The sequence below is a fragment of the Melanerpes formicivorus genome, unplaced genomic scaffold (genome assembly GCF_026170545.1).
Source record: "Melanerpes formicivorus ecotype bairdi unplaced genomic scaffold, bMelFor1.0.p_v2 SCAF_141, whole genome shotgun sequence".
NCBI classification, from domain to species: Eukaryota; Metazoa; Chordata; class Aves; order Piciformes; family Picidae; genus Melanerpes; species Melanerpes formicivorus.
The window spans coordinates 872,343-897,304 of NW_027142493.1; the positions used below are offsets into that span (position 1 = coordinate 872,343).

Consider the following 24,962-nt stretch of genomic DNA (forward strand, 5'->3'; position numbering starts at 1 on the left):
CTCTTCTCCAAACTAACCATCCACAGCTCCCTCAGTCGATCCCCACCAGATTTGTTCTCCAGGCCCTTCCCCAGCTTCCCTGCCCTCCTCTGCACCGGCTCCTGCACCTCCACAACTCTCCTCTATTGAGGTGCCTACATGGCTCAAGGTCTCAACCAACCTGGCCTTGACCACCCCCAGGAAGGGACTTGCAGGTCCTGTAGGATGCTTGAACCCAAGCACCAGCACCAAGTACCTGCATCCCGCTCCTCATCTTCATGGTGGGGATGGCCTTGAGGAACTCTGGGTCCAGGCAGTTTTTGCTGGAAGATGGGAAAAAAAACCACATTGGAGAATGAGGAAGTGAGATGGATGGAGGCCTGCCTAGCCTGGCTTGTGATGCTGAGCCTACTGCCACATCCACTCCCCCGGCCCCTGCTCTTACCCAGCTTCTTTTTGGCATCCTCAAAGGCTTCTCCGAGCTGAGCAGGGCATTGGGCTTGGGGAACTGGAAGGGGAAGGACTGGATGCCATCAGATTTGGTGGTGCTGAGATCCACCTTGTAGGGGGAAGGCCATGCTGCAGGACAGGGATTGCTTCTTGCGCTGCTATCCTGGTGCTGGTTACCTGGGACAAGACACCAATGCCCACCTGCCTATAATCTCCATTCGGGTAGTTCTGGACAGCAATAAGGGGCTCCTCAGAGCCTCCTCTTCTCCAGGCTAATCAACCCCAGCTCCCTCAGAGTCTCCTCATAGGGCTGGTGCCCCAAACCCCTCACTAGCTTTCAACCCCTTCTCTGGACAAGATCATTTCAAGATCTCAAAGGTCTTTTCCAACCTGGTCTATTCTACTCTGTTCTATTCCATCCTATTCCATCCTATTCCATTCTATCCTATCCTATCCGATCCATTCCCTCTTGGTTCTATCACTTCATTTCCTCTAAGAAACCACCCCCAGCCTCTCCACAATGTCCTTTCAGGGAGCTGTGAAGAGCAGTGAGGTTCCTCCTCTGCCTCCTCTTCTCCAAACTAACCATCCACAGCTCCCTCAGTCCATCTCCATCACATTAGTTCACCAGGCCCTTCCCCAGCTTCCCTGCCCTCCTCTGCACCAGCTCCACCACCACCACATCTCTCCTCTTTTGACATTCTAAGGTGGCTCAAGGCCTCACCCAACCTGGCCTTGACCACCTCCAGGAGGGACTTGCAGGTCCTGTAGGATGCTTGAACCCAGGCATCAGCACCAAGTACCTGCATCCCGCTCCTCATCTTCATGGTGGGGATGGCCTTGAGGAACTCTGGGTCCAGGCAGATTTTGCTGGAAGCTGGGAAAAAAACAACTTTGGAGGATGAGGAAGTGAGATGGATGGAGGCCTGCCTAGCCTGGCTTGTGATGCTGAGCCCACTGCCACATCCACTCCCCCGGCCCCTGCTCTTACCCAGCTTCTTCTTGGCATCCTCAAAGGCTTGCTCAAAGCAGAGCCTGGCATCGCATTGGAGAACTTGAAGGGGAAGGACTGGCTGCCATCAGATTTGGTGGTGCTGAGCTCCACCTTGTAGGGGGAAGGCCATGCTGAAGGAAAGGGATTGCTTTCTGTGCTGCTATCCTGGTGCTGGTTACCTGGGAGAAGACACCAATGCCCACTTGCTTACAACCTCCCTTCAGGCAGGTCAAGACAGCAATAAGGGTTTCCTCTGAGCCTCCTCTTCTCCAGGCTAATCAACTCCAGCTCCCTCAAATTCTCCTCACAGGGCTGGTGCTCCAAACACCTCACCAGCTTTCTTGCCCTTCTCTGCACACAGTGACTTCAAGATCTCAAAGGTCTTTTCCAACCTGGTTACTTCTAGTCTAGTCTATTCTTTTCTATTCTGTTGTCTTCCATTCTATTCTTTTCTATTCTGTTGTGTTCCATGCTATTCTATTCTATTCTGCTCTGCTCCGTTCATTCCCTCCCATTCAGTACTACCTCCCAGGTAGTTCCCATTCATTCTAGTTAGTCAAGTCTAGTCTAGTCTAAACCATTCTATTCTATTCTATTCTATTCTATAATATTCTATTCTATTCATTCCCTCTTTGTACTATCACTACATCATCTGTGAGAGGAGACAACCCCCAGCCTCTCCACAACGTCCTTTCAGGGAGCTGGGAAGTGCAGTGAGGTTCCCCCTCTGCCTCCTCTTCTCCAAACTAACCATCCACAGCTCCCTCAGTCCATCTCCATCACATTAGTTCACCAGGCCCTTCCCCAGCTTCCCTGCCCTCCTCTGCACCGGCTCCTGAACCTCCACATCTCTCCTCTATTGAGGTTCTAAGGTGGCTCAAGGCCTCAACCATCCTGGCCTTGACCACCTCAAGGGAGGGACTTGCAGGTCCTGTAGGATGCTTGAACCCAAGCACCAGCACAAAGTACCTGCATCCCGCTCCTCATCTTCATGGTGGGGATGGCCTTGAGGAACTCTGGGTCCAGGCAGTTTTTGCTGGAAGCTGGGAAAAAAACAACTTTGGAGAATGAGGAAATGAGATGGATGGAGGCCTGCCTAGCCTGGCTTGTGATGCTGAGCCCACTGCCACATCCACTCCCCCGGTCTCTGCTCTTACCCAGCTTCTTCTTGGCATCCTCAAAGGCTTCTCCGAGCTGAGCAGGGCATTGGGCTTGGGGAACTCGAAGGGGAAGGAGTGGGTGCCAACAGCTTAGGTAGAGCTGAGATGCACCTGGTTGGGGGAAGGCCATGCTGAAGGACAGGGATTGCATCTTGTGCTGCTATCCTGGTGCTGGTTACCTGCGAGAAGACACCAATGCCCACCTGGCTATAATCTCCCTTCGGGTAGCTCTGAACAGCAATAAGGGGCTCCTCTGAGCCTCCTCTTCTCCAGGCTAATCAACTCCAGCTCCCTCAGAGTCTCCTCATAGAGCTGGTGCTCTATGGTGCTGGAGGGATGGAGGCCTTGCCTATTCTGGCTTGTGATGCTGAGCCCACTGCCACATCCACTCCCCCGGTCCCTGCTCTTACCCAGCTTCTTCTTGGCATCCTCAAAGCCTTCTCCGAGCTGAGCAGGGCATTGGGCTTGGGGAACTCGAAGGGGAAGGAGTGGGTCCCAATATCTTAGGTAGTGCTAAGGTTCACTTTTGGGGGGAAGGCAATGCTGAAGGACAGAGATTGGCTCTTATGCTGCTATCCTGGTGCTGGTTACCTGGGACGAGACACCAGCCCCCACCTGGTTACAACCCAAATTCGGGCAGTTCTAGACAGCAATAAGGGGCTCCTCTGAACCTCCTCTTCTCTCAGCTAATCAACCCCAGCTCCCTCAGATTCTCCTCATAGAGCTGGTGTTCCAAACCCCTCACCAGATTTCTTGCCCACCTCTGGACACGGTGACTTCATGATCTCAAAGGTCCTTGCCAACCTAGTTAGCACTAGTCTAGTCTAGTCTAGTCTAGACTACTCTACTCTATGCTATTCATTCACTCTTGGTTCTATCAGTTCATAACCTGTGAGAAGAGACCACCCCCAAGCTCTCCACAGTGTCCTTTCAGGGAGCTGTGAAGAGCAGTGAGGTTCCCCCTCTGCCTCCTCTTCTCCAAACTAACTATCCACAGCTCCCTCAGTCGATCCCCACCAGATTTGTTCTCCAGGCCCTTCCCCAGCTTCCCTGCCCTCCTCTGCATGGGCTCCTGCACCTCCACATCTCTCCTCCATTGAGGTGCCTATGTGGCTCAAGGCCTCAACCAACCTGGCCTTGACCACCTTCAGGAGGGACTTACAGGTCCTGTAGGATGCTTGAACCCAAGCACCAGCACCAAGTGCCTGCATCCCGCTCCTCATCTTCATGGTGGGGATGGCCTTGAGGAACTCTGGGTCCAGGCAGTTTTTGCTGGAAGATGGGAAAAAAAACCACATTGGAGAATGAGGAAGTGAGATGGATGGAGGCCTGCCTAGCCTGGCTTGTGATGCTGAGCCTACTGCCACATCCACTCCCCCAGTACCTGCTCTTACCCAGCTTCTTTTTGGCATCCTCAAAGGCTTCTCCGAGCTGAGCAGGGCATTGGGCTTGGGGAACTGGAAGGGGAAGGACTGGATGCCATCAGATTTGGTGGTGCTGAGCTCCACCTTGTAGGGGGAAGGCCATGCTGCAGGACAGGGATTGCTTCTTGCGCTGCTATCCTGGTGCTGGTTACCTGGGACAAGACACCAATGCCCACCTGCCTATAATCTCCATTCGGGTAGTTCTGGACAGCAATAAGGGGCTCCTCAGAGCCTCCTCTTCTCCAGGCTAATCAACCCCAGCTCTCTCAGAGTCTCCTCACAGGGCTGGTGCCCCAAACCCCTCACCAGCTTTCAACCCCTTCTCTGGACAAGATCACTGCAAGATCTCAAAGGTCTTTTCCAACCTGGTCTATTCTACTCCGTTCTATTCCATCCTATTCCATTCTATCCTATCCGATCCGATCCATTCCCTCTTGGTTCTATCACTTCATTTCCTCTAAGAAACCACCCCCAGCCTCTCCACAATGTCCTTTCAGGGAGCTGTGAAGAGCAGTGAGGTTCCTCCTCTGCCTCCTCTTCTCCAAACTAACCATCCACAGCTCCCTCAGTCCATCTCCATCACATTAGTTCACCAGGCCCTTCCCCAGCTTCCCTGCCCTCCTCTGCACTGGCTCCTGCACCTCCACATCTCTCCTCTATTGAGGTTCTAAGGTGGCTCAAGGCCTCAACCATCCTGGCCTTGACCACCTCCAGGAGGGACTTGCAGGTCCTGTAGGATGCTTGAACCCAGGCATCAGCACCAAGCACCTGCATCCCGCTCCTCATCTTCATGGTGGGGATGGCCTTGAGGAACTCTGGGTCCAGGCAGTTTTTGCTGGAAGATGGGAAAAAAAACAACTTTGGAGAATGAGGAAATGAGATGGATGGAGGCCTGCCTATCCTGGCTTGTGATGCTGAGCCCACTGCCACATCCACTCCCCCGGCCCCTGCTCTTACCCAGCTTCTTCCTGGCACCCTCAAAGACTTGCTCCGAGCGGAGCTGGGCATCAGGCTTGGGAAACCCGAAGACAATGGCCTCAGTGCCATCAGATTTGGTGGTGCTGAGCTCCACCTCACTGGGGGGAAGGTCATGCTGAAGGACAGAGTTTGCTTCTCCTCCAGCTCCCGATATATGGCAGCCATCTGGTCCTTGATCACATCATGCACGCTCTGAGGAGGGGGACAACATTTCAGGTGTCAGGGATGGGCTACAACCAGCCACATGCCTGGTTAGGACCCCATCCATCCCCCTGCATCCTTCAGAAGCTGTCCAACCCCACTTTGGCTTTCAGGCTGGTGGGATCTTGGGGGTCTGAGTGCACACTCGTGGCCTTCAGCCCTTTCAGAGGTTCTCTCTCTCCCAGAGGACATCCTGGTAAGGGTGCCAGGGGCCAGCGTCATGGCCACCACACGACACTGCCCTCATCCATCCCCAGGCATCCTTCAGAGGCTGCCCCAATCCTCCTCTGGCATTGGGGTTGGTGATCTCTGAGCACTGGGTTTATGCTGGGATGGGACACTCCAGCAGGCAGGGGCAGACCTTTGACAATGTCCCACTTCCTCCAGGGGCAGCTTCCAGAGCGGTTTGTCCTTGCTGGCGGTGTCGATCACGCTGGCCGACGTGTGCCTGGGAAGCAGAGGGAGGCTTGGCTGAGCTGCACTCACATCCCAAACGCCTTCAAAGTCCATCCCAAGCGGTGAGGACCACCCTAAGGAGCTGGTGGGTGCCCTCCCTCCCCCAGGTGGCACTCACAGGCTCATGGAGCTGCGGCGCAGGGACCCCGCCTTGCGCTTCAGCGGGGTGCAGACCAGCAGGTCGGTGAAGAGGAAGAAGGAGCTCTCCTTCTTCCCACCCACTGCCTTCTGCAGAGCAGCAGGAGGCACTAAGGGGTTAGTACCCAGCCCCTGCCACTACTGGAAGTGCAACCCAGCCTCACTTTCCCCAGGCGTGGCTTTGGCCTGAAGTAGGATGGGGACATGGGTGCCATGGCCACAAAGGCAAAGTCACAGAGCTCCACTCACAGGGAAGCATCAAGGCCATGGCAACATCAGGCATGGGCACAGTAGGACTTCCACAGGTTTCACCTGGAGCCTCCCTATCCACCCCCAACCCAGGGTACCTCTAGGTTCTTCCCTGACTGCTCCCAAACTCATCTTGTCTTCCCCCACACTTGGGGAATTTTATATTGTCCACATCCTTCTGGCATCCATCCACCTGTCCATCCTTCTGTCCATCCATCCATCCATCCATCCATCCATCCATCCATCCATCCATCCACCCACCAACCCATCCACTCTTCTATCTTGTCTATCCATCCATGCATCCATCCATGCATCCATCCATCATTCCATTCTTCTGTCCATCCTTCCATCCATCCACCCACCCACCCATCCATCCATCCATCATTCCATTCTTCTGTCCATCCTTCCTTCCATCCATCCATCCACCCACCCATCCATCCACCCATCCTTCTGTCCACCAATCCATCCATCTCTCCATTCTTACACCCATCCATCCCTGCTCAAGTGCCCTTGTGGCTCTCTGTTGGATTCTCTCCATCAGCTCTCTGTCTCTCTTGCACTGGGGAGCCCAGAACTGGACACAGGATTGCAGCTGTGGTCTCCCCAGGGCAGAGCAGAAGAGCAGAAGAACCTCCCTGGCCCTGCTGGCCACACTTCTCTTGCTGCACCCGAGGATCCCATTGGCTCTCTTGGCCACAAGGGCACATTGCTGTCCCCTGCAGCACTTGCTGCCCACCAGCACTCCAAGGTCTTTCTCCATGGAGCTGCTCTCCAGCAGGGCAGCCTCTAACCTCTCCTGGTGCCTGCTGTTACTCCTCCCCATCAGCGATGCCATGGCACCCCCAAGCAAGCCCCAACTGTGCTGCCCTGGCTGCTGGGGATGGAAACCAGCTCCATGCAGGAGAGGTTTGCCAAAGAAACCAGCCTTGCAGCTTTGGCCACCACCAGCGTGGTCTTTGTAACCTCCCAAGGGGCCACCAGCTCCTGAGAGATCATCATCACCTTGCATGGATGCCTCCAATGTATCACTGCAAGTGTTCAAGGAGAGGTTGGATGGTGCTTTGCAGAGCCTGATCTACTGGAAGATGTCCCTGCCCATGGCAGAGGGGTTGGACTTAGATCATCAGTGCCAAGTGGTGTCCCTCAGGGGTCTGTACTGGGACCTGTGCTCTTTCAATTTTTTTAGCAATGACAGAGAGAGGGAGATTGAGGCACCATCAGCAGTGTGCAGGTGGCACCAAGCTGAGTGGGGCTGTGGATCCACCAGAGGGACAGGATGGCATCCAGAGGGGCCTGGACAGGCTGGAGAGGTGAAGCCCAGGTGAACCTCAGGAGGTTCCACAAGAGCAAGTGCAGGGCTCTGCCCCTGGGCTGGAACAATCCTCACTAGCAATACAGACTGGGGGAGGAGGGCAGAGAAAGCAGCCCTGAGGGAAAGGACCTGGAGGTGCTGGCGGGGGAGAAGCTGGCCAGGAGCAGGCAGTGTGAGCTTGCAGCACAGAAGGCCAAGGGCAGCCTGGGCTGCATCCAAAGCAGCGCTGGCAGCAGAGCCAGAGAGGTGATTCTGCCACTTTGCTCTGCTCCGGGGAGACCTCACCTGGAGTGCTGTGTGCAGCTCTGGAGCCCTCAGCACAGCCTGACCCAGCTGGGAAGTCGTGGCAGCATGACCTTGGGGGCCACATCTGGTGCATTCCTGGTGGGATTTAGGATGTTTGGATCCAGCAGGGTAGATGCTGTGGATCAAACCCTGGACCACTTCACCCAGCAGCCTCTCTTGGGCAACGGCTCAGAGCTAGCAGGAACAGCAGGTCCTCTGCAAGGCTGGGTGGGAAGCTCTGCTGGGAAAGCCCTTTCCCATGGGAAGGGCAGGGAGGGTGCCCTCAGCAATCTGCAAGGAATGCAGGATGGGGAAAGTCTTCTGAACCTCCTTGACACCTCCCCAGCCTGACCTGTACGAGATGCCAGTGCCCTTCAAGGATGCTGGAAGGATCATGGAGATGATCAGTGAGGACAGGACCCACCTGGAGTGGCTTCAAACATCTCCATCCAAGCTGGCAAACCTCCACCCCAAGGATGAGGTTGCTCAAGCTGATGGTAGATATCTCATGGAGACCCAAGTCAGAAGAGCCAAACCCTTCCTGAGGCCCCTAACCCACTTCACCTGCCCTACGGTGGCCCAGCTCCTCCATCAGGAGAAGGGCTGGGCTGTGCCACACATCCCACCCACTATGAAACTAGGGGAGCAAGGAGCAGATGGGCAAGAAGAGCACAGAGACAGCTTCCACCTCAGCACACAGGGAGAGCAGGCAGGGCTTGCTCATGTACCATCTGGCTTGGATGGAAGATCATGCTCCAAGGTAGTCCTTGCCCTCGGTAGCCACCATGCTACGCGCCACCAGGCCACACCATGATGGATCCAAGCACCTGGTGCCAGCTGAGATGGGGAGCTGGGGGCATCTGGAGCCCTGTGACTCTCTCCCCAGAAAGCCAGATCCCCCTGGTTGCACCGTGCCAGGACATATCCCATGGGCAAGGGTTTGGGCCTTCCATTCATGCACACCATGGCCTCCATTCATGCCCACCCAGTCCCTCCAGTGGGGAACCACTGACCCCCAGCACGGCTGTCCCCTCCAACCAGCCTCCTGTCCCACCTCAGAGGAGGGCACAGCCCAAGGGACAGCCTCCACCCACGCCAAGATCATCAGGGGCACCACCAGACCCTAAACCCTGCCTGGATAAGCCCCAGAGCTGGGCTCCTCTTGCACCCCCAAGCCAACATCTGCACTAGGAGCAGCCTCAAAGGGTCCTTCCCTCCTGCAACAACATCTGGTAGAGCATCTCTGGGTCCACCATGGGAAAAGCCTGGCTGGGGGTTGGGATTGAGGTCCTCAGGGCCATGCCCAGCAGATGTCCTGCAGACACTGCTTTCTAGGGAGCAGAGCAGAGCTCTGCTCCTCTCGGTGTTTCCACTTGCAGACATGTGGTTGGACAACCCACACCTAAGCCAAGCCTGACCTAAGTCTCCAGGGCACTGATCACCATCAACCTGAAACACCTTCATTAACATCTCAAACGTGGGGTGGGCCCTGGGGCCAGGTTGCTCCAGGGGGAGCTTTGGAACCAGCTTAGTGAAAACAATGTACAACCCAGGACTGGAGAAGAAGCCTCAGCCCATGGCTGAAGATGGTAAAGTTGAGCAGAGAATGGGGGGGGGGGCATGGGTACTGGGGGTGTAAAGGGTCTCCCACCATGGCAGGGTCATCAGCAACCAGGAGATGAGGTTGCCGAAGAGAGCTTTGGGAGGGGGCTGGCGTCAAGCACTGGAAGGGGCTTGTGGACACACCACCTGCCAGGTGACAACCCACCAGGAACGTTCCAGGCTTCGTTTGGGGGGACAGATGTGACCCCTACACCCCACTGCTGCCACCACTGCCACCCTGATGCCCACCGCCCCCCACCAGCCCGCGCTGCCACCCCTTCCCAACCCACTCCTGTGCCACCTCGGTGCTGGCAGGGGACCCACAGCTTGAGGGCTGCGACTTGGGGGGGACGGGGGGACGGGGCCAAGCAAGGGAGGGCTACACACCACGAGGCATTTGGGGCGGGGGGAGGGGAGGCAAGGGGAGGGGAGGGAGTCACCTCCCCCGGCCCTGCCACCTTACCTGCATCAAGGTGCGCAAGGACTCCACGTAGGACTGCTGGCTGTCCAGCAGCGTCATGATGACGTGTTTCCTCGTGTCCTACCCGGGAAGGAAGGGGGGACAGAAGGACAAGATGAGGGTTTGGGGGGCGGGGTGGGGGGTGGTGACACGACGGCACGACGGAGAGGAGCAACCTAGTGGCCGTCGCTGGCTCGCTCGGGGCGGCTGCGAGGTCCGGGAGGCGGCCGGCTGGCCTCCAGCTCCCCCCTCTGCTCCCTCTCCAGCCCGATGGAGGAATCCGGGAGGATTAGGAAGTACATGACACCGAGCGTACAGACACTGCCTGCTTTCCTCCTCGGCAGCGTCAGCAGCCCGCCCCGCAGCTCACAGCCCTACACGGCTCGGGCCCGACGCCCTCCGGCTCTCCGCGGGCGCCTTGGCTCGGAGCGCTCCCCTAGGAATTCACCTCCCGCCCCAGCACCCCGGCGCCGGGATGCGGACCCCTAGCCAGGGGATTCGCGGGGTGCTGGAGCGGGATGGAGAGGGGCTGAGGGAGGGGATGGTTTGTCAGCCCTTGGGAAGCAGGTGGCTCGGGGTCTTGGTGCTGAGGCTTGGAGACCCACCTTGAGTGCAGCACCCAAGGGCAGAGCAGCCTAGGGGGAAGATGCTCCAGAGCACAGGCTCTAAGACACCCCAAAAGTGTGGGGCGCAGAGATGCTCCAAAGACTCTGAATGTAGACATGCCCCAAAAGTGTTGCGTGTGAGATGCTCCACAGACCCTGAGGGCTGTGAGACACCCCAAAAATCTGCATGTGGATCTGCTCCACAGACCCTGAGGGCTGTGAGACACCCCAAAAATCTGCATGTGGATCTGCTGCACAGACCCTGAGGGCTGTGAGACACCCCAAAAGTATGGAGTAAAACCATGCCCCAGAGACCCTAGGTGTGAGATCCCCCAAAAGCTCTGGGCGCAGAAATGCTCCAAAGGCCTTGGCTTCAGAGACACCTCAAGGGTTTGGATGGTGTGGCTTCTCCAGAGACCCTGGATGTGACACCCCAAATGTTTTGGGTGCAGAGGGCCTCTGCTGACCCTAGCAAAGGAGACGATGGTCCCAAGAGCTGGGTACGTGTGGTGGTTTAGGCTGGGTGCCGGCCCGGATGCCACTGCACAGGCCACACCTGGGATGTTCCCAAAGGGGGCCCACAACACACACAACTCCCAAATGGCATCTGCTGACCCTTAGACCCTACACCTTTTCTACCTCACAGGAACTGCCTTGGCCTCATCAGGAGAAGCAGGCAGCTTCTTTGCTCCCACTCCACCTGGCCACAAATGACACGGCAAAGACTCCCACTCTTTCACTAACACAGGCAAAAGCCAACCAGACTTCTGAACCCACCTGAAGACTGAGGAATCACACTGGAAGATGCTCCAAGGAATTTCCCCTCGCTCCCCAGCAAGCCCCAGGCAGGGTGTGAGAGTAGGGTTCTCCTCCAGACGCCGCTGCCAGTGCCATGCCAGCCTCTTGTGGCTCCTGTGAAAAAGGCAGGAGCATCAACAACAGCTGCTGCTCACACAGGCACAAAGCTGTCCCCCAAGTGGGAGATTTTGCTCTTAAACTTATGAACAGAGACTTCTGAGCCCCCCCCACCATGTCTTCCTGCTCAGGCGTCCGAGTGACCTGTGCTCTGGCTTTGGGGGACCTTTGCTAGAAGGTGGAGAGGACCCTGGCTCCTGCTCTCCTCCCAGTGCATACTCAGCCTGGCCATGCACCGTCAGCACAGCACCTGAGAGAGGACGTTTTGCCTCACAGGCTCCTCTTCTGTCCCCTCTGCCTTTTCCAGCCTGTCTGTCCCAAGAGGGAGGACAGCAGCAGCAGAAAGGGAGCTCCTCTTTCCCACCCTACGTGCGGGAAGACGAGAGGCCTACAGCAAATGCTGACAAGAAACTGGCTACAGCATCCCCCGGATGGGCCTGAGGAGCTCTGGTACCTCAGGGGTTGTCAAGAGAACTGTTCCCAGTGTCTTGTGTGGGCACAAAGAGAAAACATTTGCCCTTACAGTTCTAAATCCACTTGCAGGCTCCTGATGGTTTTCCCGCTCATCTGATAAAACTCCATAAAGGACTCTTTAGCTGTCTTCTCAAAGGCCAGTTGCCGCTCGGTCTCCTTCTGCCTTCTCCGGGCCCTCTCCAGCTCCTGCTCCAGAGCTTGACTCTTCTGCTCCAGCTTTATAATCTTTAAGGAGCTGGAGGCTTCAAGCAGTTTCAGGGCATTGCCTGCAGATGCCTCCAACTAAAAGAGAAGAGGTAGCCTTTTACAGCTTCCCTCCATGGCACCAAAGCCACCAGGCTGCCCAAGAAAGCAGATGCCCAAGAGAAGACACCTCACAGACGGGGCCACAGCCACACACATCCCACGGGAACATAACTCACCTGCTCAATCTTCTTCAGAAGCTTCATCTCTCTTCTCCGTGCCTGTGCCTTCTGCTCACACTGCTTCCTTTCAAGAGTCACAAGCAGCCCTTGCAGCTCCTGATTCCTGACTGCGAGCTGCTGGCATGCCTGGGACTCCAACTGCAGCTCCCGATTCCTGGCTGCGAGCTGCTGGCGTGCCTGGGACTCCAGCTGCAGCTCCATGGTCAATTTGCCTATCTGAAGTGGGGAAAAAGCAGCCTGCCTTAGGCACAGGGGTCTGATGCCTACTGTCACTCACCTGTCCTTCTTGGCCATTCAGAAGCCTGACAGCTCTTAGAGCAAATGGCTGATGAGACACAGGCAAGCAAAAGAGGACTTTCCTTCCCCCAAAGGCTGCTGCCAGGCAACTCGGCACCAGCCGAGCGCAGGCACCCGGAGAGGAAAAACCTTGTGAGGCAACAGCCAAGCCCAGAGACGCCTGGGAGTGCCTGGGGTGCAATATGGCATCATGGCCACGGCCGCTGGACAGTGGTGGAGCAGAAGTGAGGCTCCAAAGAGCATAGCTGCCTCACTCCTGCCCACCCAGATGCTGCCCCCAGGCTACTGCTTTGCCCCTCAGAGACTTTGCATACCTTGTCCCTATCTTCCTTCAGCTCTTCTTTCAGGCCACTGCAGGCACAGGCAGAAGCACTGGAGGTTTCTGTTAGCTGCAGGCGACTGAGGGCAGGCTCAGGGTGTCCTGGCAGCTGTCCCCCTCTTCTCTAGGGAAACAAGAAATGTCATTGCTTATTAATGAAGGTGTCTCTATCCAGGCACATCAAGAACTGTCTCAGCCTGTCCTCCCAGGGGTACAGCTGCAGCCCCAATCATCTTTGTGGTCCTCCCCTGGAGCTGCTTGAGCAGCTCCATGTCTGATTTGTGCTGGCAGAATCCTTCCCCTTCACCCGCTGCTGCTGCCCACACTGCTTCTGGTGCACTCCAGGATGCCACTGGCTCTCTGCGCTGCAAGTGCGCATAACCAGCGCCTCCCAGACACCAACCACTGACCGCAGCTCTGCAGTCTGTCTAGACAATTCCTTCCCCACCCACTGGGCCACCCCTAGAAAGCCAGGTCTCTTCACTCTACAGACAAGGATGTTGTGTGGGACAGCGTCAAATGCTCTGCATGAGCCCAGGGCGCTGACAGTAGATACACAGACACACACGTACAGAGGCAGCAGTGTGTCTCAAGGCTGGCCCAAACCTTCTGCAGCACCACCACCCCCACAACAAATCTGGGCAGTGCTCCCCTCTCCTCTTCATCTACTCTCTCGGCCTCACACGCAAAGGCATCGCTCACCTGGCCTTCTTGGCCACCCTGCTGCAAGTTGCTCAGCTGCTGGCGGAGGGAGAGGTTCTCCTCTTTCAGCTGAGCCACTTGGTGCTGCAGCACTGCTGCCTTCTTCATCCTATCAGCTTGCTCTTCCTCTTGCTTCTTTTGCTGAGCTTCCAGCTCCTTCGCCATCCTCTTCAGCGCTCTTTTTGCCTTCCCCAAAGCCTCTGTCTTTTCCTGGAGTGCTTTATGCAGCTGGCTCACCTCACCTTCCAGCCTGCTCACATTTATGTTTACATTCTCCCCATGGAGTTGAAGCAGGCCCTTGCTGACTGCATTCCTGTCCACGATGCTCTCACTCAGCTTCTCTTCAATCTGAGACAACTGCTCTACATGTCTCTGCAACTTGGCAGCCTGGTCAGACATCCACAGCTGGGCACGGTGCGGGTGGAGCTCTGTGGCGCACTCCTCTACAGGAAAACCATGTAGTTTGGGAATCAGAGTGAGCTTGGACAGCCCCATGATGCCTCCAGTGCCTTCCCAATCACCTGGCTTCCAGAGGCACCCTTAGCAGACACACACACCGCAAAGCCTTGAGATCCCAGCCAGCCCCCTACCAACACGCAGCTGGTTTCCAGCTTGGGAATGTGGTTTCCTGCAGCACACAGACCTGTCCCACGTGCCAGGGAGATGTCGCCAGGTGCTCAGGAACCAGCCCCAAAGGAAGCAGTGTCTACAGAATCCTGCTCTCCTTGGACCGTGCCTAGCAGAGCATCTTTGCCCAGCATCATCAGCACCCCCACACCACCCTTCCCGGTCTCCCAGCTCCACAGCAACCTACCGAGAGGGCATCTGACAGCCTCGTCCCCACGGCCTCCTTGCGGCTGCACAGCGCTGCCTGCTGCGCTCACAGCAGGGGCAGCCTTCGTCTCTCCAGCAGCTCCCGCTGCACACAGAGCCCAGCTCGGAGCAACCTCTGCCCTCTTCCCCTGCTCCCGGGGCTCCACAGCCCGTGCTCTGCAGCTGTCAAGAGAGAAAACACAGCCCCGTGGAGGCCCGACCACGGCCCTGCTCACAGACCCTTCCCACCCGCCCGGCCCAGAGGGAGCTCCTGCAGAGGAGGAGGAGCCACAAGCCGCGGGGCAGGACGAGAGCCCCGGAGGCTGCCACCCAGCGCCTGCCTGCCTCTGCCCCAGCCCCACTACCTGCGCTGCTTGTGCTGGCTGCTGCTGGCATGCTCCTGGCCCTCAGGCTGCAGCTCATCTCTGCCGCTCCCACAGGGCATGGGGCTCACCCGGGCCGTCCTGCGCCGCAGGAACCTCAGGACCCTCTTCATGGTGATCGGCAGCAGCACACGGGCAGCTTGCTGCGGGCTCTGCCACCACCACAGCCACCACGACCACTCCTCCCACTCCCACACCACCAGACCCACGCAGAACAAACCTCACCACCACCACCAAACCACAACCACTCCACCAAACCACACCACCAGGACCTCTCCACCAAACCACACCTCCACAACCACTCCACCAAACCACACCTCCACAACCACTCCACCAAACCACACCACCACAACCACTCCACCAAACCACACCTCCACAACCACTCCACCAAACCCAAACACCTGAACCACTCCACCAAAAACACACCACCACCAACTCACCACCACACCTACAGCACCAAAGCCACCAGACCCACACCACCAAAACCACTCCACCAGACCCACACCACCTAAACCACTCCACCAAACCCAAAGACCCAAAACCACTCCTCCGAACCCAAACAACCAAAACCACAGTCCCAGAACCACACCAGAAGAACCAAACCACCAAAGCACACCACCAACGCACTCGCCTAGCACACTCAGCACCGCCAGGTACCGAGTACACAGACGGTTGCCAAGGTGCCACAATTCAGGAACCCAGCTGTGACATCAGCAGGACCCTGGCTGAGGCCAGCAGCAGAGGCCAGTGGCTCAACCCAGCTCCTTCCTCGGCCCTTTGCGCTGTCCCTGGAGCCCTGCCGATGCCTCTCAGAGCATCCCCCCACACCTCGGCATCCCTTCCGGCACGCCCTGCACCGTCGGTGTTCTGCCATTTTGGGGGGGGGGGGCTCCTCAGGAGCCTTTTCCCATAGCTTTCACCAGCCTGAACAACCCAACTCTCTCAGCCTGTCCACACAGTAGTCCTCAACTCATTCCTGTCTTCTCCTCTGGAGCAGCCTCCACAGGTCCCTGTACAAGTGGCAGCAGTTACTGACTCATCCCAGCTCAGGGGTGTCACAGCCGAGGAGATCCAGGCCTGATGGAGAGCACTTTGCAGCTCTTGGCACTGGTGCTGCTAAGGAAGGAGCTGGAGGTCTCCCTTTGGAGCTGCAGGGCAGCCACTGCCCTGTATTGGCACGTAGGAAGCGCTGCAGGAAGGCAAAGAGATTTCTGAGGCTAATGCTGCCATTGAACAGCCTCTGATCACCTTCATGGCCTACTCCAGCCCTGCTCCAGCAGCTCCTGTGCCGAGACCCCCAGAGCAGGAGCCAGCACTGCAGCTGGGGTCTCAGCAGAGCGGAGCAGAGCAGAGCAGAAGGGCAGAATCCAGGGCTGTAGCCCAGGACAGGCTTGGCTTTAAAGGAGGTTGTGTCACTGGTGGAGGGAGGTCAAGGGGAAGGGAGGCCAGGGAGCATTTGCTGGGGGTTAGGAGAGGAAATGGTGAACTGCTGTGACCGGGTTTGTGCAAGCTGGCTTTCCTCAGCTGCAGAAGAGGAAAGCAGAGCCTCGACCATTGCCACTAGCTCGGATGTGTTCCTTGATGCCAAATCTGGTTGGTTTGGGTGTTTTTTTATCAAGGCTTTGGAGACTGCTGGTGGCTTCAAAGGCCTGAACATTGTGGAGGTGACCTCCTGGATGTCACCTGATGTACGACGTCTCATGGGCCTAAAGGTGGTTGAACGTCCAAGGGCTGTGCCTGGCAGAGGTGGCTGAACCACTAGGCTTGGGAATTCATGGCCTTTTTTTGACCCCTTTTCTACCTTTTCTTAGGGAATACAGCCCTGCTGGGGGCAAATCTGCTGTGTGAGATGTCCTGTCTTCCCCCTGCAGCGAAGACAGTGTGAGCCTCTGCCCCAGGCCCGCTGCTTGTGCTGGCTGCTGCTGGCACGCTCCTGGCCCTCAGGCTGCAGCTCATCTCTGCCGCTCCCACAGGGCATGGGGCTCACCCGGGCCGTCCTGTGCCGCAGGAACCTCAGGACCCTCTGCGTGGTGATCGGCAGCAGCACACGGGCAGCTTGCTGCGGGCTCTGCCACCACCACAGCCACCACTGCCACTCCTCCCACTCCCACCCCACCAGACCTACACCATTAGGCTAGAACCACACCACCAGAATCTCACCACAAGAACCACAACACAAAAAACTCACCACCAAACCACTCCACCGGACCCTCTCCACAAGCCACAATGCCAAACCACACCACCAGAACCACACCACTAAAGCCAAAAAACCAAACCACACCACCAGAACAACAGCACCAAACCACGCCAGAAGAAGGAGAGCTTGAGCCTCATTCTGAGAGCAGGGGAAGAGGAGCAGGATTTCCTGCCGGGGATACCCAGGTGTCTCCAGCAGCAGGACTGGTTTAGGCTCCTGGGATGTCGATGGAAACACACAGCCACCTCCTCTCAGGGTAAAATAGTTTATTGTGGCTGACAACCTGTGGTCAGCTCAAATCAAAATGACATCAGTGCCAACAAATAAAAAATAGACATCAGTTCCCAGTGGTGAAAGAGCAGGAGATGTCCAGGCAGAAGCCCACGCACATCTGGTTGTGTTGTCACGAGTGGCTGGGAGAGACAAAGCAAAATCCAGAGTTAGGTCTGGGATGGAAGGGACCTCCAAAGGTCATGCAGTTCAACCCCCTCTGCAGTTAGCAGGGACATCCTCAAGTAGCTCAGGTCGCCCAGGGCTCTGTCCAGCCTCACCTTGAATATCTCCAGGGATGGGACCTCAACCATCTCCCAGGGCAACCTGTTCCAGTGTTCCACCACCCTCATGGCGCAGAACTCGTTCCTAACATCCAATCTAAATCTGCTCTGCTCCAGTTTGAAGCCATTGCCTCTTCTCCTGTCACTGCAGGCCTTTGCAGTCTCGCTCCACCCTTCTTGTAGCCGCCTTCAGATACTGTAAGGTCACTCTTAGGTCTCCCCACAGCCTCTCTCCCATTCACAGAATCACAGAATTGTCAGGGTTGGAAGGGACCTCAAGGATCAGCCAGTTCCATCCCCCCTGCCTTGGGCAGGGACACCTCACACCAGAGCAGGCTGCTCACAGCCACATCCAGCCTGGCCTTAAAAACCTCCAGGCATGAGGCTTCCACCACCTCCCTGGGCAACGTGTTCCACTCTCTCACCACCCTCATGGGGAAGAACTTCTTCCTAATGTCTAATCTAAATCTCCCCTCCTCTAGCTTGGATCCAGCCTCCCAGTCCTATCACTCCCTGACACCCTAAAAAGTCCCTCCCCAGGTTTCTTGGAGCCCCCTTCAGATACCGGAAGGCCACAAGAAGGTCTCCTCGGAGCCTTCTCTTCCCCAGACTCAGCCCCAACAGCCTCAACTCTCTCAGCCTGTCCTCACAGGATACACACCAGCCATCCTCACAGCCCAACCACATGGAGCTCTCATGGCCTTCAGGGTCCAGGCTGAGGAGGTCCTCCAGGCTGCCCCAGGTGAAGGAGCCGCGGCTCGAGCGGCGCAGGGCTCGCCCCTCCGCAGGGCTCTCGCCGCGCCGGCTCTGCCCAGAGCGGCCAGTGATGGGCATGAAGCCAGCTTCTGGCTCTTCCTCTGAGCTCGTGGTCTCCACAGAGGCCTCCGTGCAGCTGGGGAGCTCTTCATCTGTGCAGGAGGAGGAAGGAGGAAGGAATGGGGGACAGAATCACAGAACCATCTGGCTTGGAAAAGACCCTCAGAGAGCAAAGAGGTCTCCCCTCAGCCTCCTCTTCTCCAAACTAACCACCCCCAGCTCCTTCAGTCCATCTCCATCACATTAGTTCACCAGGCCCTTCCCCAGCCTCCTTACCCTCCTCTGCACTGGCTCCTGCACCTCCACATTTCTCCTCTATTGAGGTGTCAAGGTGGCTCAAGGCCTCAGCCAACCTGGCCTTGACCACCTCCTGGGAGGGACTTGCAGGTCCTGTAGGATGCTTGAACCCAAGCAGCAGCACCAAGTGCCTGCATCCCGCTCCTCATCTTCATGGTGGGGATGGCCTCGAGGAACTCTGGGTCCAGGCAGTATTTGCTGGAATCTGGGGAAAAAAAACCACATTGGAGAATAAGGAAGTGAGATGGATGGAGGCCTGCCTAGCCTGGCTTGTGATGCTGAGCCTACTGCCACATCCACTCCCCCGGTCCCTGCTCTTACCCAGCTTCTTCTTGGCATCCTCAAAGGCTTCTCCGAGCTGAGCAGGGCATTGGGCTTGGGGAACTCGAAGGGGAAGGAGTGGGTGCCAACAGCTTAGGTAGTGCTGAGCTGCACCTTGTTGGGGAAAGGCCATGCTGAAGGATAGGATTGCATCTTGTGCTGCTATCCTGGTGCTGGTTACCTGGGACAAGACATCAATGCCCACCTGGCTATAATCTCCCTTGAGGCAGGTCTAGACAGCAATAAGGGGCTCCTCTGAACCTCCTCTTCTCTCAGCTAATCAACCCCAGCTCCCTCAGATTCTCCTCATAGAGCTGGTGTTCCAAACCCCTCACCAGAGTTCTTGCCCTCGTCTGGACATGGTGACTTCATGATCTCAAAGGTCTTTTCCAACCTGGTTAGCTCTAGTCTAGTCTAGTCTAGACTACTTGCTCTATGCTATTCATTCACTCTTGGTTTTATCAGTTCATAACCTGTGAGAAGAGACCACCCCCAACATCTCCACAATGTCATTTCAGGTAGCTGTGAAGAGCAGTGAGGTCCCTCCTCCACCTCCTCTTCTCCAAACTAACCATCCACAGCTCCCTCAGTCAATCCCCATCAGATTTATTCTCCTCCTCTTCTCTCGGCTAAGAACCCCCAGCTCCCTCAGTCTCTCCTCAAGGGCCTGTGCTCTGAAGCCCTCACCAGCTCTCTTGCCCTTATCGAGACACATTGATTTCATGATCTCAAAGGTCTTTTTCAATCTGGTTAGTTCTGGTCTACTCTAAACCATTCTATTCTATTCTATTAATTCCCTCTTCGTACTATCACTTCATTACCTGTGAGAAGAGACCACCCCCAAGCTCTCCACAGTGTCCTTTCAGGGAGCTGTGAAGAGCAGTGAGGTTCCCCCTCTGCCTCCTCTTCTCCAAACTAACCATCCACAGCTCCCTCAGTCCATCTCCATCACATTAGTTCACCAGGCCCTTCCCCAGTTTCCCTGCCCTCCTCTGCACCGGCTCCTGCACCTCCACATCTCTCCTCTATTGACGTTCTAAGGTGGCTCAAGGCCTCAACCAACCTGGCCTTGACCACCTCCAGGAGGGACTTGCAGGTCCTGTAGGATGCTTTATTAGAATAAACCTTTTTATTAGAATAAACCAAACCAGGTTGGAAGAGACCTTCAAGATCATCGTGTCCAACCCATCAACCAATCCAACCCACCCAAACAGCTAACCCATGGCACCAAGCACCCCATCAAGTCTCCACCTGAACACCTCCAATGACGGCGACTCCACCACCTCCCCGGGCAGCCCATTCCAATGGGCAATCACTCTCTCTGTATAGAACTTCTTCCTAATATCTAACCTGAACCTCCCCTGGCGCAGCCTGAGACTGTGTCCTCTTGTTCTGGTACTGGGTGCCTGGGAGAAGAGACCATCATCAGCCTGTCTACAACCTCCCTTCAGGTAGTTGTAGAGAGTGATAAGGTCACCCCTGAGTCTCCTCTTCTCCAGGCTAAGCAGCCCCAGCTCCCTCAGCCTCTCCTCGTAGGGCTTGTGTTCCAAACCCCTCACCAACTTTGTTGCTCTTCTCTGGACTCGTTCCAGCAAGTCAACATCCTTCCTAAACTGAGGGGCCCAGAACTGGACACAGCACTCAAGGTGTGGCCTAACCAGTGCAGTATACAGGGGCAGAATGACCTCCCTGCTCCTGCTGGCCACACTCTTCCTGATGCAGGCCAGGATGCCATTGGCCCTCTTGGCTGCCTGGGCACACTGCAGGCTCATGTTAAGCCTCCTGGGATGTCGATGGAAACACACAGCCACCTCCTCTCAGGGTAAAATAGTTTATTGTGGCTGACAACCTGTGGTCAGCTCAAATCAAAATGACATCAGTGCCAACAAATAAAAAATAGACATCAGTTCCCAGTGGTGAAAGAGCAGGAGATGTCCAGGCAGAAGCCCACGCACATCTGGTTGTGTTGTCACGAGTGGCTGGGAGAGACAAAGCAAAATCCAGAGTTAGTTCTACGGCAGCAGACCCAGCCCAGGAGATGTCCATGCACAGCCATCGGCCATGACAGGACACTGTCAAGCTGTGGAGACATGAAAGCCCTCCAGAGGAAACAAAGGGTGAAAGGGACACACAGAGAGGAAGAAAGACCATTTTCCATGACTGTCCACTGGCTTGCTAAAGCCCAGGAAAGAAAGTCCAGAGGCTCCAAACAAACCAACCCAGGCACACCCCCAAATGGCATCTGCTGACCCTTAGACCCTACACCTTTTCTACCTCACAGGAACTGCCTTGGCCTCATCAGGAGAAGCAGGCAGCTTCTTTGCTCCCACTCCACCTGGCCACAAATGACACGGCAAAGACTCCCACTCTCTCACTAACACAGGCAAAAGCCAACCAGACTTCTGAACCCACCTGAAGACTGAGGAATCACACTGGAAGATGCTCCAAGGAATTTCCCCTCGCTCCCCAGCAAGCCCCAGGCAGGCTGTGAGAGTAGGGTTCTCCTCCAGACGCCGCTGCCAGTGCCATGCCAGCCTCTTGTGGCTCCTGTGAAAAAGGCAGGAGCATCAACAACAGCTGCTGCTCACACAGGCACAAAGCCACTTGTTGCTGCAGCACTGCTGCCTTCTTCATGCCATCAGCTTCCTCTTCCTCTTGCTTCTTTTGCTGAGCTTCCAGCTCCTTTGCCTCCTTTGTCCTCTTCAGTGCTCTTTTTGCCTTCCCCAAAGCCTCTGTCTTTTCCAGGAGGGCTTTGTGCAGTTGGCTCCCCTGACTTTCCTGCCTGCTCACATTTAGGCTTGCATTCTGGGGGAGTTGAAGCAGGGCCGTGCTGACTGCATGCCAGTCAGTGATGCCCTCACTCAACTGCCCTCCAATCTGAGGCAACTGCTCTGCATGTCTCTGCAACTTGGCAGCCAGGTCAGACATCCAAAGCGGGGCAGGCTGGAGGTGGAACTCTGTGGCCCACTCCTCTACAGTAAACCATTCAAAAGCCTGGAGCTCATTCAAAAGCCTGACAGCTCTTAGAGCAAATGGCTGATGAGACACAGGCAAGCAAAAGAGGACTTTCCTTCCCCCAAAGGTCTCTGCCGGGCAACTCGGCACCAGCCGAGCGCAGGCACCCAGAGAGGAAAAACCTTGCGAGGCAACAGCCAAGCCCAGAGACGCCTGGGAGTGCCTGGGGTGCAATATGGCATCATGGCCACGGCCGCTGGACAGTGGTGGAGCAGAAGTGAGGCCCTGAGCATCAACCAAGTCCAACCCAGAACCCTACTCCTACAAAGTTCACCCCCTCAAACCACAGCCCCCAGGCACCACATCCAAAACCCGCTGGCAACCGCGACGGGCATCCACAGGAGACCCTGATGGGTACGACCGCAGTGGGCACCCACAGGAGCTGTGCCTCCAGCTGGGGACTCACCAGCCAGCATTTTGTGCACGGGAGGGGTGATGTCAGCTTCGGCCAACTGCTCGTAGCTGGTGGCGTGGTAGAGCCGGACCTGGGCACTGCTCTGCAGTGCCACCCAGACGCCGCTGCCCGCGCTCACCATGCAGGTGACGCCGCGCCCGCTGTCCTGGCCCACCTGGAGCGTGTGCTGGGGGTGACAAGAGGCACAGCCATGCCAGTGAGGCTGCTGGGGGGGTTTCAGGCTGTGCCTTTAAAATTTCCCCACAGATCTTGAACAGAAAGCAGTCAAACGGCAACAAATCACTGCTGGGTGGCAAACGGGAAAATAAAGATCAGCTTTTTCATTTGCTTCCAACTGAGCTGCTCTGGCAAATTTAGTGTTGGGGGTGGGAGGGGAACTTTCAACCCACCACAATGCCAACAAACACAGGATCACAGGCTCCCAGGAGGCCAGGGGTTGGAAGGGACCTCTGGAGATCGTCGAGTCCAGCCCCGCTGCCAGAGCAGCACCATAGAATCCAGCACAGGTCACACAGGAACACATCCAGATGGGGCTTGGAAGACTCCAGAGAAGGAGACTCCACAGCCTCTCTGGGCAGCCTGTGCCAGGGCTGTGTGACCCTCACAGTTAAGGAGGTTCTGCCTCATGTTGAGGTGGAACCTCCTGTGCTGCAGTTTACACCCATTGCCCCTCTCTATCCCAGGGTGCAGCTGAGCAGAGCCTGTCCCCTCCCTCTTGACCCCCAGCCCTCAGGTATTGAAAACCATTTATCAAATCCCCTCTCAGTCTTCTCTTCTACAGACTAATGGTCACCACCACCCCTCCAGACCTCCCACTGCTGCCCACTGTACCTCTTGTGCCAAGGTGGTGTGCTGAGGACGATGACTTGGCTGTGGCAGCCGCACCACAGCTTCCCGGCCACTGCCACCATCTTGGTGATGAGGATCCCTGGGGAGCCCAGGGACAGGCATTTGGAGTTTTGGGGGTCCCAGAAGCAGCCTGTGAGGGTGGTGGGAGTGGGCTTGGTAGTCAAAAGTCTGCCAAAGAAATCTCCATCTTCACCAAGCCATTAGGACCATCCCATGTTGTGGGGGGCGGAGATGTCCACCTCCAGGTCCTCAGCAAAAGGGGACATGAGCTGAAGACACCAGGGGATGCAAGCTGGTAGGCAGGGACCAGAAGGAGGAGGCACACCTCCACCTGACTCCAGTTTTGGGTCTCCAGAACCCTTCAAGGGATGTCATAGAATCATAGAATTGTCAGGGTTGGAAGGGACCTCAAGGATCAGCCAGTTCCATCCCCCCTGCCATGGCCAGGGACACCTCACACTAGAGCAGGCTGCTCACAGCCATCTCCAGCCTGGCCTTAAAAACCTCCAGGCACCTCACTGGGCAACGTGTTCCACTCTCTCACCACCCTCCTGGGGAAGAACTTCTTCCTAACATCCAATCTGAATCTACCCACTTCTAGTTTTGCTTCATCCCCTCCTGTCCTACCACTTCCTGACACCCTCAAAAGTCCCTCCCCAGCTTTCCTTCAGATACTGGAAGGCCACAAGAAGGCCTCCTCGGAGCCTTCTCTTCTCCAGACTGCACAGCCCCAACTCCCTCAGGCTGTCCTCTTAGAAGAGGAGCTCCAGCCCTCTGCTCCTCCTCGTGGATCTTCTCTGGACACCCTCCAGCACCTCCAGATCCTTCCTGGAATAGAGGCTCTGGAACTGGACACAGTGCTCCAGGTGTGGTCTCACCAGACTGGACTAGAGGGGGAGCATCACCTCCCTCAACCTGCTGCCCCTTCCCTGCCCCAGCCCTGGAGGTGTTCAAGGCCAGGTTGGATGAGGCCTCGAGCAACCTGGGCTGGTGGGAGGTGTCCCTGCCCATGGCAGGGGCTTGCATCTAGATGACCTTTAAGGTCTCTTCCAACCCAATAGGATTGTATGATTCTATGATACTATGCAAGCAGGGAAGCCACCAGCACCTCAGGCATCCCTCAACAAGGGGCTGCCCATGCCACCCACCCAACAACTATCCCTTTGGGGCTGCCTTTAACCCCACCAGTACCTTTGGATGTCTCCAGACCAGCCTCACCTGCCTCCCATTGGTACACAACAGGCTCCCCATTGGCCAAGGAGACAAGAACTTGGTTATCCAGGTACCTGCAGGGAGAAGAACTCGTTGGCAACCAGATGAAGAGTCCCAGGATCACAGGACCACAGGATGCTAGGGGTTGGGAGGGGCCTCTGGAGATCAGCGAGTCCAGCCCCCCTGCCAGAGCAGCACCATAGAATCCAGCACAGGTTGCACAGGAACACATCCAGATGGGGCTTGGAAGTCTCCAGAGAAGGAGACTCCACAACCTCTCTGGGCAGCCTGCTCCAGGGCTCTGTCACCCTCACAATCAAGAAGTTCCTCCTCGGCCTGAGGTGCAGCCTCCTGTGCTGTAGTTTACATCCCTTGCCCCTTGCCCTATCAGCAGGGTGAAAGTCCTGCTTGCCCCCCCACCCCGCACCCCGAAGCACCCTGCTAGGCACATCCTAGAGCCAAAAGAGCTTCTTGCTCATCACTTACAAGATGCACATGACAGCAGCAGCGTGTTGCATCTTCACGCTGCTCTCCCCGGTACGGATGTTGTCCGAGGACTGCTACACGTGGATGCTGCAGGAGAAGAGCAAAGCTGGAGGCTCACCTGGGATGGGGGTGGGGAGGGGCCCATACCCCATCCATGGTCTGGGATGGAAGGGACCTCC

At 56.5% G+C, this 24,962-nt stretch overlaps 2 protein-coding genes and 1 long non-coding RNA gene across 4 annotated transcripts; all 3 read right to left on the minus strand.

The window, feature by feature from the left end:
• Nucleotides 1-5,024: 5,024 nt before the first annotated feature.
• LOC137456859 (serologically defined colon cancer antigen 8 homolog) lies at nt 5,025-14,696 on the minus strand. Its single transcript, XM_068168533.1, has 10 exons — nt 14,604-14,696; nt 14,240-14,421; nt 13,426-13,868; nt 12,719-12,847; nt 12,105-12,323; nt 11,732-11,964; nt 11,071-11,205; nt 9,692-9,769; nt 5,548-5,634; nt 5,025-5,177 (listed from the first exon to the last, which is right to left on the minus strand). The coding sequence occupies exons 1-8, from the start codon at nt 14,681-14,683 to the stop codon at nt 9,745-9,747; spliced, it is 1,446 nt and encodes a 481-aa protein (XP_068024634.1). The 5' UTR covers nt 14,684-14,696; the 3' UTR covers nt 5,025-5,177; nt 5,548-5,634; nt 9,692-9,744.
• A 2,373-nt stretch (nt 14,697-17,069) lies between these two features.
• Nucleotides 17,070-18,550, minus strand: LOC137456866 (uncharacterized). The gene is made up of 3 exons (XR_010991152.1): nt 18,465-18,550; nt 18,034-18,280; nt 17,070-17,231 (listed from the first exon to the last, which is right to left on the minus strand). It is a non-coding gene; the product is annotated as an uncharacterized lncRNA (long non-coding RNA).
• A 2,073-nt stretch (nt 18,551-20,623) lies between these two features.
• On the minus strand, nt 20,624-24,371 carry LOC137456862 (rho guanine nucleotide exchange factor 17-like). 2 transcript variants are annotated; one of them, XM_068168538.1, is made up of 5 exons: nt 24,304-24,371; nt 23,068-23,215; nt 22,228-22,402; nt 21,219-21,353; nt 20,624-20,785 (listed from the first exon to the last, which is right to left on the minus strand). In XM_068168538.1, exons 1-5 carry the CDS (start codon nt 24,312-24,314, stop codon nt 20,667-20,669), a joined length of 588 nt encoding a protein of 195 aa, XP_068024639.1. In that variant the 5' UTR covers nt 24,315-24,371; the 3' UTR covers nt 20,624-20,666. The 2 variants fall into 2 exon arrangements, with proteins under 2 accessions (XP_068024639.1, XP_068024641.1); XM_068168540.1 differs by having other exon boundaries at nt 24,277-24,325.
• Nucleotides 24,372-24,962: the final 591 nt, after the last annotated feature.